Below are 15440 nucleotides of genomic sequence, written 5' to 3' on the forward strand. Positions count from 1 at the left end.
ATAAATTGAATCCAGAATCAAACATTTGCCTGGACTTAGGTTGCCAGTCATTTAAAATAAGAAAATGGAAGCAAAAGGAGATTAAAACCCAGCTTCTTTTGGTTAGTAGCTGGTATTTGGTGTTCAAGATCCCATAATGGCTTCTGCCAGTGTTGCAAAAGATTTGGATCTGCTCATGTGAGAGAAACTGCTCTTGATATTCAGGTCTTGGGAGCCAAATGGTCTGCTGTCCCATCTTTGGGTTTTTACCCTTCCTTTCTGCTTTCCAAAAGGTACAAACGCTGAGCTGTCTGTCAGGGCACTGCGTGGTCCGGGGGCTCCTTGGAGTCCGTGGGGACCCCAGAGACAGGCAGAGCTTGTCCCCTCACCCCAGCCAGGGAGCAGAGTGGTAGGGGACAATCCTGAGCGTGGGGCATCTCCCTGGGGACAGGCTGGGACATCCAGACTGAGGTCCTGCAGCATCACTGGGGCAGGGACTGAGACTGGGGGAGTTGCAAGGGCGTCCTTGGAAAACAGAAAAGACACAGGAACACAAAAGGGCTGGGACACTGTCATTGCTTCAGAAGGAGAGTAGCAACCAAAGAAAAACTAGGTTTTTTTTCTGAAAAAGAAAATAATAGACTTGCTGTTTAATAACTATCTGTCAAAATGACCATTTACAAAAACTGTCAAAATGTATAGTTGCTCACAGGTGCTCAGTAGTGTGTGTACAGAACTAAGGAGGTATGAGATGTATTAGTATCACACAGTTCTAGTGTCTTTTGATAAAAAAAAGTGTTTCAAAGCTATATTAGTAAGTGCTGGGAGGGTCATTTCTCTTGCGATGCAGCTGCTCTCAGGCATTTTTTCGGCTCACTGGTTGATAGAGTTTCTTATGTAGCCTTTGCCTCGTTTTCTCGCTGCCCACTCACTATGTGTTTATGAAATGAAGAGAAAAGGAAAAGCTCCTCCAACAATGAAGCCATTAGTTTGGCCACATACCAACCCCTTTTGTCACTTTTGCATCCTAGCAGAAGCAGCACCACCCAAACTACACGGGAGCTGTTTGTAGCTGCAGAGGAGGATGCTGCATTTGACCCCTACAAAAGAAGAACAAGTATTTTGGCTTGTTTTTTTTCTATAACAGTGTCATTTATCACCATGACACATATTCATTGACTTAGTCTGAGTTTTTTTAGTGTCAGATTTATACTTCTTTTCTGTTTTGAATATTGATGCAGCGCTTCCCTACGTGACTATACTGTGTCTGCCAAATTGTGTCTAGACACGAAAGCAGCTTTGACTAATTAGTGTAGTCACCCCTGTCACTCAGCTTTGACATGTACATACTCTTTATGTTACTGCTGTTGTGCCATAAATAGGTGCTTAAACGCAAGCAGCAACGTAAAGAAGGTGGCAGTGAACATGTCCAGTCTTCACCCACCACCACCAAAGTGAGGGTAGAGGACAGCCAACCTTCACGCCCTGCAAGCAGCAAGCAGTTGTAACCACCCACTCGGACATCGTAGCATATGTGCGTGCAGTCTGCGGGAGATAGGGGTTCAATGTCGTTCTTGGTCTGAAGATGACCACTGCAAAGGCAAAGCTGAGAGAGATCTCTCTCTCAAGGCTCAGCAAATGCTCAGCTAGAGAATAACAAGAAGAGAAGTCAACACCTGCCAGCCCAGCAAGTACCTCTTGGGGAGGACTCATGGCTAGTTTGTAGAGCTGCTTTTCAGTAGACCATGATTTACATCAGATCAAAATTGAAAATATAGTTTTAGAAATTTTCTGCGACTTCTTCATTTATACCATGCATATAAACATTGCACCAGTACTGAAGACAAGTTCATGGAATCATAGAATGCTTTGGGTTGGAAATGACCTTTACAGGTCATCCAGTCCAGCCCCTTGCAGGAGCAGAGACTTCTTTAACCAGATCAGGTTGCTCAGAGCCCCATCCAACCTGACCTTGATTGTTTCCAGGGATGGAGCCATCACTACTTCCCTGGGCAACCTGTGCCAGTGTATCAACACTCTCATTGCACCCTCCTGCACCTGGGTCTGGGTGATCCCCATTTTCAGTACATGATGGAGGACGACGTGCTTGAGAGCAGCCCTGCAGAGAAGGACTTGGGCGTGCTGGGGGATGAGAAGCTTGACACGAGCCAGCAGTGTGTGCTTGCAGCCCAGAAACCAACCGTGTCCTGGGCTGCATCCAAAGCAGTGTGGCCAGCAGGGCGAGGGAGGGGATTCTGCCCCTCTGTTCCTCTATTGCGAGACTTCATCTGGATATTGTGTCCGGTTCTGGAATCCTCAACTTAAGAAGGATATGGAGCTGTTGGAATGGGTCCAGAGGAGGCTACAAAGATGACCGAAGGGCTGCAGCACCTCCCATACAAGGACAGGCTGAGAGAGTTGGGCTTGTTCAGCCTGGAGAAGAGATCTTATAGCGACCTTCCGTACCTGAAGGGGCTACAGGAAAGCTGGAGAGGGGCTATTCGTAAAGGCTTGTGGGGATAGGATGAGGGGGAATGGGTATAAACTGGAGAGGGGCAGATTTAGATTGGACATTAGGAATAATTTCTTCACTATGAGAGTGGTGAGGCACTGGCCCAGGTTGCCCAGGGAAGCTGTGGCTGCCCCATCCCTGGAGGGGTTCAAGGCCAGGTTGGATGGGCCTTGGGCAGCCTGAGCCAGTGGGAGATGTCCCTGTCCATGACGGGGGTTGGAAAGGTCTCTTCCAATCCTAACTATTCTGTGATTCTGTGATTGTAAAAAAAAAAGTTCTTCCTTATATCCAGCCTAAGTCTCCCCTCCCTTAGTTTAAAACCATGATTCCTTGTCCTGTCGCTACAGGCCTTGCTAAAAAGTCTGTCCTCATCATTCCTATACGTCCCCTCCAAGTATTGGGAAGCCACTATAAGGTTTCCACACAGCCTTCTCTTCATCTTTACAGCTGACCAACTTTAAAGAGAGGGGACTGATAAATATCAAAGATAATGTCAGAACATCAAAGAAGTTTTGCAAAACTTTGAGAATAAAAAGTAGTGAAAATCTAATCAATGTTGTCTTCGCAACAGGCTTTGCTATGACAAAATTAAATTGCCTTAAAAATTGTAGGCAGATTAAACACAATACTTTATTAACAAAGCTTATTTGTAAGCAAAATTTGGAAGTTTTGATTTATCCTGCTGAGTATTTGAAGAACCACTATCATAAGGAAAACAAATTAACTTTGTTTTCTTTGTATTTTTAACTGTTACAAATGATTTTCCTGGTGCTAATACAAAGCATTAGAGAATAGCATGTTTGGGATTTTTTTCTGCTCTTCTCAGGAAGACTCTTCATTGTTCGAGCAGATTTTCTTCGAATTTGCTCATAAGATTATTCTTATTTTTCAGTTAGTGTTATACAAAATATTTAAAGTAAGCTTTCCAGGAGATCTGCAGTTTACTTTGAGAAGATATTCCAGTACTAAGATAGGATTAATCTACTTTGTGGGGTTTTTTCCGTACAAAGAGAGGAATTTTTCTTTCAAGGAAGATTCTTTTTTATTATGGAAAGAAAGGGGAATGAAGCATTACTGCTGCAGTGCACAGAGAGGATTTGTGACTCTTCAACAGAAAGAATTAATTGTTGCTTTTAAATTTTAGTCCTGCTGCATGTGGTGTACAGTATAAAACTGCCCATCGCTCTCTAGCTATTTAGCAAATAGATGCACATATGTACATTGCACATCTAAAACGGTGCATGCTTAAAGGCAGGTATATCACAAGCTTCGTTTGTCCTCTAGATTACCCAACTGCTCAGTCTTGAAATAGACACTTACTCCTGTGTTACTACCCACAAGATGCTTTGGGCTGAAGGAAAACTTGACTTCAAAGAATCATAGAGTGTCCTGAGTTGGAAGGAACCCACAAGGATCATCAAGTCCAACTCCTGTCCCTGCACAGGACAGCCCCAAAACTCGCGTGGTGTGCCTGAGGATGTTGTTCAAATGCTTCTGGAATATTGTTAGGCTTGGTGCTGTGACTGCTTCCCTGGGCAGCTGTTCCAGTGCTCCACAACCGTCTAAGTGAAGAACCTTTTCCTAATATCCAGCCTAAACTCTCGTAGCACATCTTCCTGCCGTTCACTCGGATCTTGTCATTGGTGGCCTGAGAGAAGAGATCAGTGCCTGCTCCTCCTCCTCCCTGTGTGAGGAAGCAGTAGCCCATATACATAATTTTTATAGGATCACTATCATCTGATTGCTCTTCTTCAGCATCTGTAAAAGCACTGTCTCTTTTGCTCAAATAGTTCTTAATATCATGTGCAATACTTAAGGATAAATGATAATATGGTTCCTAATTAGGCTAATTTGTCTCTCTCTAGATAAAGAGCAGTACCACTGTTTCGGTATTGCTTATGAGCACACTTTCATCAGTGCCTCTCTACTGGAAATGCCTGTGGCTAGATCTTCAGTGAGAGTTAATCAGCAGATCTTCACGGAAAATGATGGAGTTATTTTATGGCAGATGGAGGTCTGTCTCTGTTTTTTTTTTTGCTGGCCTGAACTTTGTCTCCAGTGGAAATGAATCCACATAAATAGCAGGTGTAGTTAACAGCTCAGGAGAGAGGGAGAACTTTGATAATATGAAGTTTGGATGACTCACTAGAGAGGAGGTGTATGATGATGTCCAGTAATGCTTGAACCGGAGCTATCTCAACTATATTTGGCTTATGAAAACTTAAATGTGCGACATTGTCAGATCATTACCTTTTACGACCACAAAAATTCTTCAGAAATTAACACAGAAACGCAAGAGGGATCAACAGAGCAATTTTTAGCCTCTTTTAGGGTTTAGAACAAATACATTCCTTAAGTAAAAGATTGGTGTTATTCCATAGTTATCAGTTCTCAAAAACATTTAGAGAAGAGAAATGTATTAAATGATCTCTGGACCAGTGCACTTAATTATCTCAGGGAGAAGTGGACATTTAAGAAGGATGAAATGATTGCAAGGAATGTTTTCAGGATTTTCAAGGTGCTGCAAAATTGCAGCTCCAAGAAGATCTCTTTGTGGTCACATAAATAATAAAATTTAAATCTAAGGAACTACTTTGAGAAATGCAAAAATACTGCACATTGAGCAGGCTTTCTCCTTCTACCATGGCAAATGTATTTCATGAGAGATAGATGTAATAGGCTCTCTTCTGTCCTAAAGTAGATTTCATGCAAGCATTAGTAGAATTTGTGAAAAACTTAGAAACTGTCGACTGCCTTTGTTCCCAGTTGCTCAGAAGGCCGGATCTGTGCCACTATCTTAATTATAGACTAAGAGGAATCACCGCAGTGCCATAGGGTTTCCTTGCCGAGATTTTCTTAATGGTGCTGCTATTTATCTCTTCACGTACATTAGAATCCATTTCTTCTCAGCCTGTCCCCTGGTGGGTACAGTGCGTATTCACCAGCAAAGTGGAGATTTGGTGGAAATTTAGACATCTATGTGTACGCGTAGAGTATATTGAAGGCTCGGTAGAGAGCCTAAATTTTTAAAGCTATTGAAGGCAACTAAGTAGAAATATCCATCCCAAGATGAATTGGTTAAATAAAGAACATAGGAAGTGAAAAAGCTTACAGTCAGGTCTAAAGTCAGCCATGGATTTGCTGGTTATTTACAGTTAGCAAGATATGGAACTAAAAAGAGGTCATGAGAAGCGCTCAGATAAATTCAAGTACAGTTTGTATACAGTCTATTTATAGGACGCTTTCTCAAACTAAGCCTGTGAACCTTTTGAAGTTTGCCCATCACTACTTTCAGGCCAATTAATAATGTACATCCCACCCCTTTCTGAGACAGGTAAAACAATAAAGCACACAAAGATAATTAGTCTCTGGAGCATGTAAACAAATAAAGTAAATCACTCGCAAATCACTTGTTCCTGCCAGCTTTTGTGTTTTCTTGCGAATTTATAAAGAGCATTTATATTGCAAATCTACATAATGCTACAGCAGTGCTGAAAATGCATAGACGGTTCTATTCTGATTTTTGAGAGGGCTTTGCAAAGATTAAGCACCTGATCCTGAAACATCGCTGTGAGTCGTCCTACGCGAAAGTACATTTTCATCCCTTTTTCACAGAAGAAAAGATCAAAGTAGGCAAGTTAAATAATTTTGTTCATGGAAATAAAGGTCTAAATGACACTTTATATAAAAACACAAGTCTAAGGGAAGGCAGTAGTGGAACTGAGGATAGCAGGCCAAGATGGGCAGGAAAGCGGCTGTAGGGTGACCCACCGCCGTGATGCCTCTCAAATTTTACAGACCTGAATGGAAGCATTGTGTTGCCTTGAAAGTGCAAATAAGCAGAAGAGTTACTGGCCGCTAGTCCTTCTTTTTGTTGTTTTCCAACATGATAGTAATCTGTTAATTGTAATACTTCTTCAGTCCTAGTCTTTAAAGCCCCTTCTGTCAGTAAGCAGTGCTCTTCCCCTCTTGGACCATGGAATAGCTGAGGTAAATGAAGATAATATGGCCATTCAGCAGCAGTACTGGATGGAGAGCACACATCCCTTTCCTCTCTGCCCTGGGCTCAATACTGTAGACTCAGGATAAATGCATATTTTACAAGAACAAATAGATCCTCAGTGCCTTGGCTCTGGGGGTCTGTGAAGACCATGCCGTCTGGATCTGCCTCCTACTCCAGTCCAGCCAGCTGGCTCTCCAGGCTCGTCCAGAGGAGGGGTAAGCCCAATCCCTGGAAACTCAGGGCAGAAACAAAGCAAGTCCTGCCTCGAGTCATGTAGTAAGAGGACTCTGTGAGCAAAAACATACAGTTTTTTGTAGTCAGTAAAACAGCAGAACTGTGTTCTGCTCCTGTAGAATAACAGATTCCAGTTAGAGTTCAGATCCAGGCAAGATGCTTGTATGTTAAAATTGCTCTTTGTCTTCTTTTTGGCATGAAAATGCGGAGCGTTTCTTTCGGTAAAGGACAGGCATTTCCTTGTTTTTCTGTCCCTTTTTACTGTTTTCTCACACTTTTTTGTTCTGACTTCAAAAATGGGTTCTGGAAAGAGGCACATCTTAGGAAGAGACTCGTGTCAGCTGAAATGCGTCCAATATACATTTAAGTTAAAAAGCATTAAGCCTTGTCCAAAAATAAAAAGAGTGTAAAAGGTAAGAATGCCTGCAGGCTTGATTTTTAAAGATATGCATTTTTCTTCATGTTGCAGATCTCGCCTTGCAGATTTCTTCACAAACTGCCAGCCCGAGTCACGGTCGGTTAGTAGCTGTCTGAAGGAGAACTATGCTGACTGCCTCCTCGCTTACTCGGGGCTTATTGGTAAGAAGGCAAGGAAGGGTGGGGGCTTGCTCGGTCTGAGAAAAACACCCAAACTGTATTTTGGAGGCCCACATGAAATAAAAAGCATGGGATATAATACTCTACGATGTGGTACTAGGGAAAATTCTCCACCTGAGTGTTTTGGTCCTGTTTTACCTTACAGAGGTTCCTGGGGTCCATTTGTACATTGCAAGGAAATGAAGGAGAGAAGATAAGGAGAGAAAGGTGCTCGCATTTGAAATAAATTCAAGCTTACAAAGTAAATTTTATTGAGATGGTTGAATTTGGACAGGACCGTGAAGTAGGAAGTTAAATAGAACAAGTGGAACTTGGTTGATTTTGCTGCTGTCATCACAAGGTTGGGTAACTACCCCTTGGTCTTCAGGGAAGGTTTGCAGGACATTTGAGGAATGAGGCAATAGACCAACCCAGCCTTATTTCAATTCCAGTTACTATTCTTCCCATGATGTCCTTCTGTCCACTCTAAATGCTCTCTGAGATGCCTGTCAATGGAGGTGAACTGAGACCAAATTTATCTTCTGAAATCATCTTCCCTCCCTAACATAAACAATTCTATTTGCTGTCACCTTCCCGACTGTCAGGATGCCATTATGCAGGCAAGATTCCATATACTACAGGCAGTATTTGATTACTGAGAGAGAGAGATCATCTCAGGAAGGTGAACTTGCTGTAGAAATACCATGGTTGGGCAATAAAGAATATGTGAATGTCAAAACTCTGAAACAAACAAATTTTAAAGGCCAGCAGATAAGATGTTTTTAAGCTTACAGCCTGCACCTGCTGCGATGCAGTAATATCCCTTTCTGTTGGGCGTGAAGGTCCCAGCTGAGGCCCTGAAGCAGATCCTGCTGTTAAATAAATGTCTCTGGAGATGATATCCAAAATAAAACATTTCTGAAATAGGTTAGTTTTGCTGAAAAATGACTGAAAGCTATATTCGCTGGCTTATTGTTACCGGTTTTATTACTGTAGCATCTAAGAAGTGAGGTTAGCGTCTAACAAGGGAGGTAAGTCCATGTGGCAACTGGTAAAATAAGATGTGATGTTTTTCGAAGGATATGCTTCTACGACTTAAGAGATGCAGACAGTAAGCAAAGGGTATAACATACGAACGGTTATGACAGAATGTCATTTGACTCAAACAAAGAATTGAATAGCCTTGAAATCTGATCTAGTCAATGAGATTAAGAACTCTAGCTGCTGGCAAGGAGTAACTGTTACTAAAAGATACTTCTGGGTAAGAGCTGCCAAGAAGTTCTTGCTGGACCTACTGAATTTTGCTGGCAGTTCTATTGGGGATGCATTTTTCAATTTAACCTCAAGGATGACTCAGTTTTTAGAGTCAGGTGTTTTTGTGGTTTTGTGGATGGCTATGCTGCAAAACACCGTTACACATCAGAAATGTGTAGTGGATCCCTAAGGAGATGAAATCAAAAGGAGATCTAATTTTCAACGGGAAAAATAAACATTTTTCTTCCTTCCTGCTAGGCAGCCCCTAGGCACATGCAAAAAGATGTTTGCTGACTACTGCTACAAGAGTTTTTACTTCTTGGTAGTCATTCTGATAAACAAAGGGAATTACCAAAACAAAATTCCTGCTTCTGATATCAAGCTGATATAAAACCGGAGTAAATTATGTGATAGTCAATTGTGTAAGATCTCTGCTTAATATACATATAAAACAGAGCAAAAAGAGATAGAAGCTTTTGCAGGTAAGAAGCTGTTACAGATCCATTCATTCATCAGAGCTTCAGGATCTCCAGGTGTTTTAATTACGATAAAATATTGTTCATTAAGATAAAATATAATTTCATTTAGCTTCTTCATTAAACGTAGCAAAAATACTGCCTCCATCGAGTTCATTCAAGAAATTGAGCTTTCTCTGCGGAAGGTAGAGTGGATGTGATTCTGTTGTCGTATAGTGATGTAATTCAGAGTTAATATCACTGAGATTAATGGAATCCCACCTGAAATAAGTGATGTAACAGATGTAACAGGGAATAGAGTCAGATGGGGGGGTCGTATCTGGTGCTTTACCTGTTAAACGGAGAACAGTCTATATAGAATTCAAGGTTTACGTCAGGAGCAACCTGATCCAGTGGGTGGTGTCCCTGCCCATAGCCTGGGGGCTGGAACTTGGTGACCTTTAAGGTCTCTTCTGACCCAAGCCATTCTGCGATTCCATGTTTTACAGGAATTTTGAAAATCTCAATATATTGTTTTAGGTTCCTTGTTATAGCAATAGAGATAAATTAATGCTTTTTTAAAAAAAAATTAAAGGAAAAATAGAAAAATTGCAGAATGTGGAATAAGATTTGGGATAGCCACATTTGAGATTCAGTGCCTTAGGTACAGCCTAGTTAAGCCATCTGGACCTGTCTGCACTCCCACATCGGTTAGGTATTGCTCTGAACTGCTGACTTCAAGAACTACTTCAGCATTCACTTTCTGACACATTTTCACTTGTGTTTTTTTTTTTGTAAAATCCACCTAATTTCTCTGAGGTTCCCAAGAATTCCATGAGTTTTTATGTGAATAAACTGGAGTTGCATTGGGCCACAGGCACTTCAGTCACATACCCCTCCTCCTGGACTCACCACCCTTCTCCTCATAATTGACCCTCATTGGAGCAACCTTTTGGCTGTGGTCAGGTCTGCTCTGCTTTTCATTAAAATACGGAGACCTGACTGCCTATTACTGAAACCAACACAGAACTATTTGACAGAGAGAAAACAGAAAACCAAGCAATTCCTATTTTACTGCCAGCCACCATGGTTTCTCTGATCCATTAGTGTCCTTCAGCAGAATTTCCAAGATGCCAGCTAGCAGGAGCGAGGAGGGGAAGGCACACACATTGCAGGGAAGGAAGAAAATCCACCCCAGGAAAGCAAGCGTATAATCCACTTGGGTTCACATCTGCCCCCAGGTTTAAATGACAGGCTGATTTTCTACTAGCTGCTCTTTCAGCCACTCTGTTTTTGCTGGATGTACAGTTTGTGTGCTGTGTATACACATTCCTCGTCCTGTCTTTCCTGTGTTCATCAACCTTAATCATAGCGTGGTATCTGTTACACTTTTAGCCCCTGCTTTGACCTATTTTAATTACTTTATTACCTCTTTGTGATAAGAAAGTGTCACCTCGGTGACCTTTTTAATTTCCTCAATACATTTGTTTTTTTTAAACCTTCACTAAGCATCTCCTTAGTCTTTTTTTTTAAAGCCTACTGTTTTCTTTCCATTTGCAAAATCCTTTTGGTTTTCAATTCCTCTCCTTTTCAGATCATGTCACGTGGTTGAAGTGGTGTACTGAACCGTCAAATGGATAATGGGCAGATCTTTTCATTTGTTTTATTTTAATTTAGCATCATTCCTCTCCTTATTTATCTACTGTCAAGTTCCCAGTAATGGTGCAAATGATATTTGCCTATTTTACTAAATTCTCTGCCTCCATTTAATAAATTTTGAACTGTGCTATTTACTCATGTGCTAATCTCATGTAGAATTTGTGCAATTTTTACTGCAACTATCTGTTAGAAGTTGGAAGTAGATAAAGGCATGGGATTGCATTCTAATTTAAGAACATCTTAGAAGAAGACCAGAGATGCTTTTTGAGTTTGATGAGTTTGGCAGTGGGACTGCATTCATTTTCACATGCATTGCTTCCTTTCTCAGGCTAGCCCTTAATGTGTCTTCTCCTTTGTCTCTCACGTCATGTATGAAGCAGTTTGCATGTTGATTTGTTCAGTTCCCAGCGCTGCCTGGTGACTCAAAGGCTGTTTGACGTCATTCTGTGATTTGTGTTATTTCTAATGTTCCTTTTTTTAGCTTGGTCTTTGGGAGCCCTTTGCTGTGTGTTATTGCAGACTCTAGGACCGTAGACCTGTGGATCGGATTTTCTCTGCTAGTGTATGCTTTGGGTCTCTAATATTTATCCTTCATCTATTCCATCTTCTTAATGACTACTTTGATGTCAGTTTTGAGGAGATGTGATCATATTTCCTTGAGATATACAGCCTGTCTTAGAGCTGTAGATTACCAAGTGAGGAACGTGTTTCCTCAAAGAGCTGTCATCAGTACGAATCTGAAAAACTTGCCTTTTTGTTTTGTTTATTTTTTTCCTGTTTAGTCAGCCAAATAAAATAAAGATTCAGACTTCTCGATCCTTAGGAAAGGTTGAAATCTCTGACCTGCTCGGGCGATGCTTTTAGTGAGACCGCTGGTTTGAATAAGTGCTGATCGCATAAGAGTTGCCCCATCCAAACAAGTGATGAACAGTTGTTGTATATCTTTTAGGACACAAAAGGCATTCTTTGGTTTCATGTCCTTCTTGGTAGCCTTGAGTTCACGTATAAATGTAAGAATATTCACCCAAGAATTTGTAGTAAAGTTAGAACTAATCTGTGGCTGCAAGTTGCTGACAATGTTTAGGAAACAATCACTGTACTGACAAAGCAGTGACACAGCAAGATTAGCAGTAATTTATTAACTGCGAAGAATCTACTGTACGGTTTCTTGCACGCTGGTTATGTTTTTGCTTTGTTCATCGCTGTTGGCAGGTCCCTAACGAGCACCCCGGGGTTAATGCTCCTCTAAGACCTATTAGAGCTCCTCTAACAAGACTAACGTTCTCCTTACTTACGCGTTTCAGAACTGTTTTTCTAGGATGGCGGCAGACTCAAAAAGAAGCTCAGGTCTGGTTGTCTGGTTTCAGCCATTTATTTGTGGCTAGAATGAAAATGAGAAAACAAGTGAGGAAGAGACATCGTAAATTTAGAGTGCAACTCTGAGGACACAGTTCTACATATGTTTGATTTGGCAGCAAAGCCCTTTTGAAAAGTTTCCCACCCTCACTCCATCCTTCCCCTGTGCCACATTTTTTCACCTGCTAATTCTGCTGATACAGGTCTCTGCGGGAATGCAATATAAACCTTTCTGGAGGAAAAGAATGGGTTTTTGAGTCGTGTTACAGTCCTTAAAGTGTCTGCATTCACACAATGAAGGTGTGAAGTACAGCACTGGACTGGGTTTCAAAGGGCAAAGCGAGCCAGGAACTCTTTAAGTCTGGAAGTTAGAGCGCTGCCATGAGTCTGTATTGTGAAATCGTCTCTCAATACATGACACCAAGTGCTGTTCACTGTCTTCTTAGTACGGAAAGATTATTTCCATACAAAGGTTGCTCACAGGACTGTACTTCACTCTTTGTTAATAGGCACAGTGATGACACCAAACTACATAGACTCGAACAGTCTCAGCGTTGCCCCATGGTGTGACTGCAACAACAGCGGTAACGACATAGATGAATGCCTGAAATTTCTGAATTTCTTCCAGGACAACATATGCCTTAGTGAGTACAAAATTCAGTATCTTTAAATGTGTTTTAGCATGTTTTCTTTAGGTAACTTATGATACATCAAGGCCACCTCTTTGTGCACTGTAAGCGTGGTTCTGCTGTAAGTGTAAGAATTAAACAGACAAGCAAATATGCCCGATGCTATAGTTTATGGCCAAGTTTGCAAACATAAGAAGTTCTTGGAAAAGAATTCAAATAACAAAGTTATATCATACGGAAATATGTTTTCATCACAGATCATGTTTGGACCCTAACAGTCAGGCGCCATCTGTACCAAAAAATTGCAGCACCTAAGGGGCTTCTGTATAATTTAAGAACTTCATATAAAAAAAGACATGTAGTTTATGATAGGAAGGATTTGCTGTAGGTAAGTATAAATTGGATTGTGCTTGCAATTTATAGCCAAGCATCAGGATTTTTAGGCTACTTGATCTCAGATGCCTGGTTTCAACACAGGTCTGGATGATACCTATTTTCAAGGTTTTGTGAAATTATTGATTTTTTTTTTCCAGTCAAGCTCACTTCCAAATTAGGGCCTGTTATAAATTTCAGAATGGCTCAGTGGAGTCGATTTTGGCAGGTTCTCTTTTCAAATTTCCTGTCTGCCTGGAGCAGCATAATTGGATGATATGGAGTGTGCATCAGAGTTTTAATTTCAGATAAATGAGGATACCAAAAGAGCTTGGCTTCCCTAGCCTAACAGAACAGAAGTTGAAAGGATACGTGATTGTCCTCTGAAATTGCATTATAGGGGCAAGCCCAGGGAGGGAGAAGGATTACTTAACCTAGAGGACAATGTTGGTACAAGATCAAAAAGAGGAGATTTGATATATCAGTGCTTGAAATTTGAGAATTTTTAACCACCAGACTGTTAAGAAACACACTTCCAGGAGGAGTTTTGAGGGTAAAGACTTTTTACCAGTGTTAAAAGACGTATTTCATCACTTTATGGGAGGAAATATACAAAATTGGGTTGGTTTTTTTTCAAAAATAGCAAATGGATTCAGTGATCCAAACTGCCCCATCCAGCCCTTATACCTGAGCTAATGCTAATGCAGGGTGCAATCTGTGTTTGAGTGCAGAGTCTGGGAATCTATGTCGGTAGCTTCTCAACAGGCATCAGTCATGAAGAAATGGGGGGGAAAGTGAGTGACTTGCCTTGCTGTTTGATACACTATTTGTTAAGCTTTGGAAGAATGAATCAAGTACTCAAGAACATTTAATGAAAAAAAAAAACCACAAAAGAGAAAGCAATTCAGACTATGATTGGGTAAAAGTTAACAGTATAGCATCAGACCTTCTCCAAACCTAATGGGGCTGCCATTTATACATACTGTAATATGTCAGATCTTATTCACCTGTGAAGGTATTAATTGCTAGAATGTTACAGGTTCCTTTTAGAACTTAAAGACAGAGCAATTCCTTGTCCTTTCTTTCGCTGTCGGTATAAAAGCATTAATGAAGACAAATCAAACACATTAGAGGTTACTGTGAGACAAATTATAGTCACCTGAGCTGCAAGAGATGTCTTCTTTGTGAAGAAATTAAAGATGTTTCTGGTTTAGTAAAAAGTTTTTTCTCTTACGATGGATTAGAAAAGTTCCGATTATTTTTTTTTTTAGTCGTTATTGTCTTTAATGATCTTTACAGTGCCTGAAGAGAATATCATTTGTTTGTTGGATGAAATTAAAATCCCTCCCACATTTTTTAGACAAAACAAAAATGCGATGAGAGTAGGAATTTGTTGCTGGTTTGTTTTGCTAAAGTGTACTTCCCCTTCAAACTGGAAAATAAACCAGTGGTTTAAGGCATTTACAGAAGATTTGGAAAATCTTGCTTAAATGTTTATTCAAACTCCCATTGGGTCATTTATGCAAAGTGGGATGGCTGAGACCGTACCCTGTAGGGACTCAAAAAGCAGGAGACCTGGGGTCATGTCCATACAGCGGAAGATGTAGGGATGGGAGGTGCAGCTGAGTTTACCGTGTCCCACATACACACCTGAAATCCTGGTCTTGCATCTCTGTGTGCACTTGCCTAGAAATTCTCCTCTAGAGTTGAAAAGTCTTTTGCATGTTAACTTGAAATGTGATATTAAGTTGAAACCAGAGGGTAAGTTTTGATTTCAAAAGGTGGATGGGAAAATACAAGTGAACTTTCCGGTCTGTTTTAATAATTGCTCCCAATAAAGACATTGCATTGCTTTCTTTTTACATGTGTTAGATAAAGTCTTTCTTTATCTCAACATTGTCCTGTAGAATAGGGGTTTACATCAGAACTGAAATTGGTCCAGCCTCAAGAAAGCTAAAAATCCAAATTAATGGACCCCAGATCAGAGATATTCCACCCTAAAATTTGAGGCTGTATATTACCTTGCCTATACTTCTATCCTGTTTATTGGAAGATGCAAGTTTATTGGTAATATTAGAGCAGTCCGAGCTGCTGCCTCTTCATTTGGGGTTTGGCCAATCTTCAATTCTGGAAATCTGTCTTAAGACTCTATTTTAACCGCTCTGAAAGTGAATGTCCTGGCAGTTATTTACATACTCGAGAATCCCTACGGAACTGAATGAGACTCAGGATATCTACCTGTCTGTATAAAGCATTTGTTCACATCTGCCTTATACTGCAGTAAAAAGCATTGGCAAATGGGAGGAGAAGCAAAAAGTAGCAACTTAGTTAATAAAAATTATAGAAAGGACCTTTACCAGAGCAGTTAAACACTTGAAGCACCTCCCTGCAGTCATTATTTTTTAAAGAAT

The 15440-nt window shown here is 40.8% G+C and overlaps 1 protein-coding gene across 2 annotated transcripts in view; it reads left to right on the top strand.

The window, feature by feature from the left end:
- GFRA1 (GDNF family receptor alpha 1) overlaps window positions 1-15440 on the top strand; it is a 168996-nt gene that overhangs the window by 105201 nt on the left and 48355 nt on the right. For both annotated transcript variants that reach the window (XM_054070988.1, XM_009570572.2), the window contains exons 5-6: window positions 7198-7307; window positions 12538-12672. In XM_054070988.1, the coding sequence (XP_053926963.1) occupies window positions 7198-7307; window positions 12538-12672 (245 nt within the window). The remainder of the gene's footprint in view (window positions 1-7197; window positions 7308-12537; window positions 12673-15440) is intronic.

This window comes from Cuculus canorus, chromosome 7 (assembly GCF_017976375.1).
Source record: "Cuculus canorus isolate bCucCan1 chromosome 7, bCucCan1.pri, whole genome shotgun sequence".
NCBI lineage: Eukaryota > Metazoa > Chordata > Aves > Cuculiformes > Cuculidae > Cuculus > Cuculus canorus.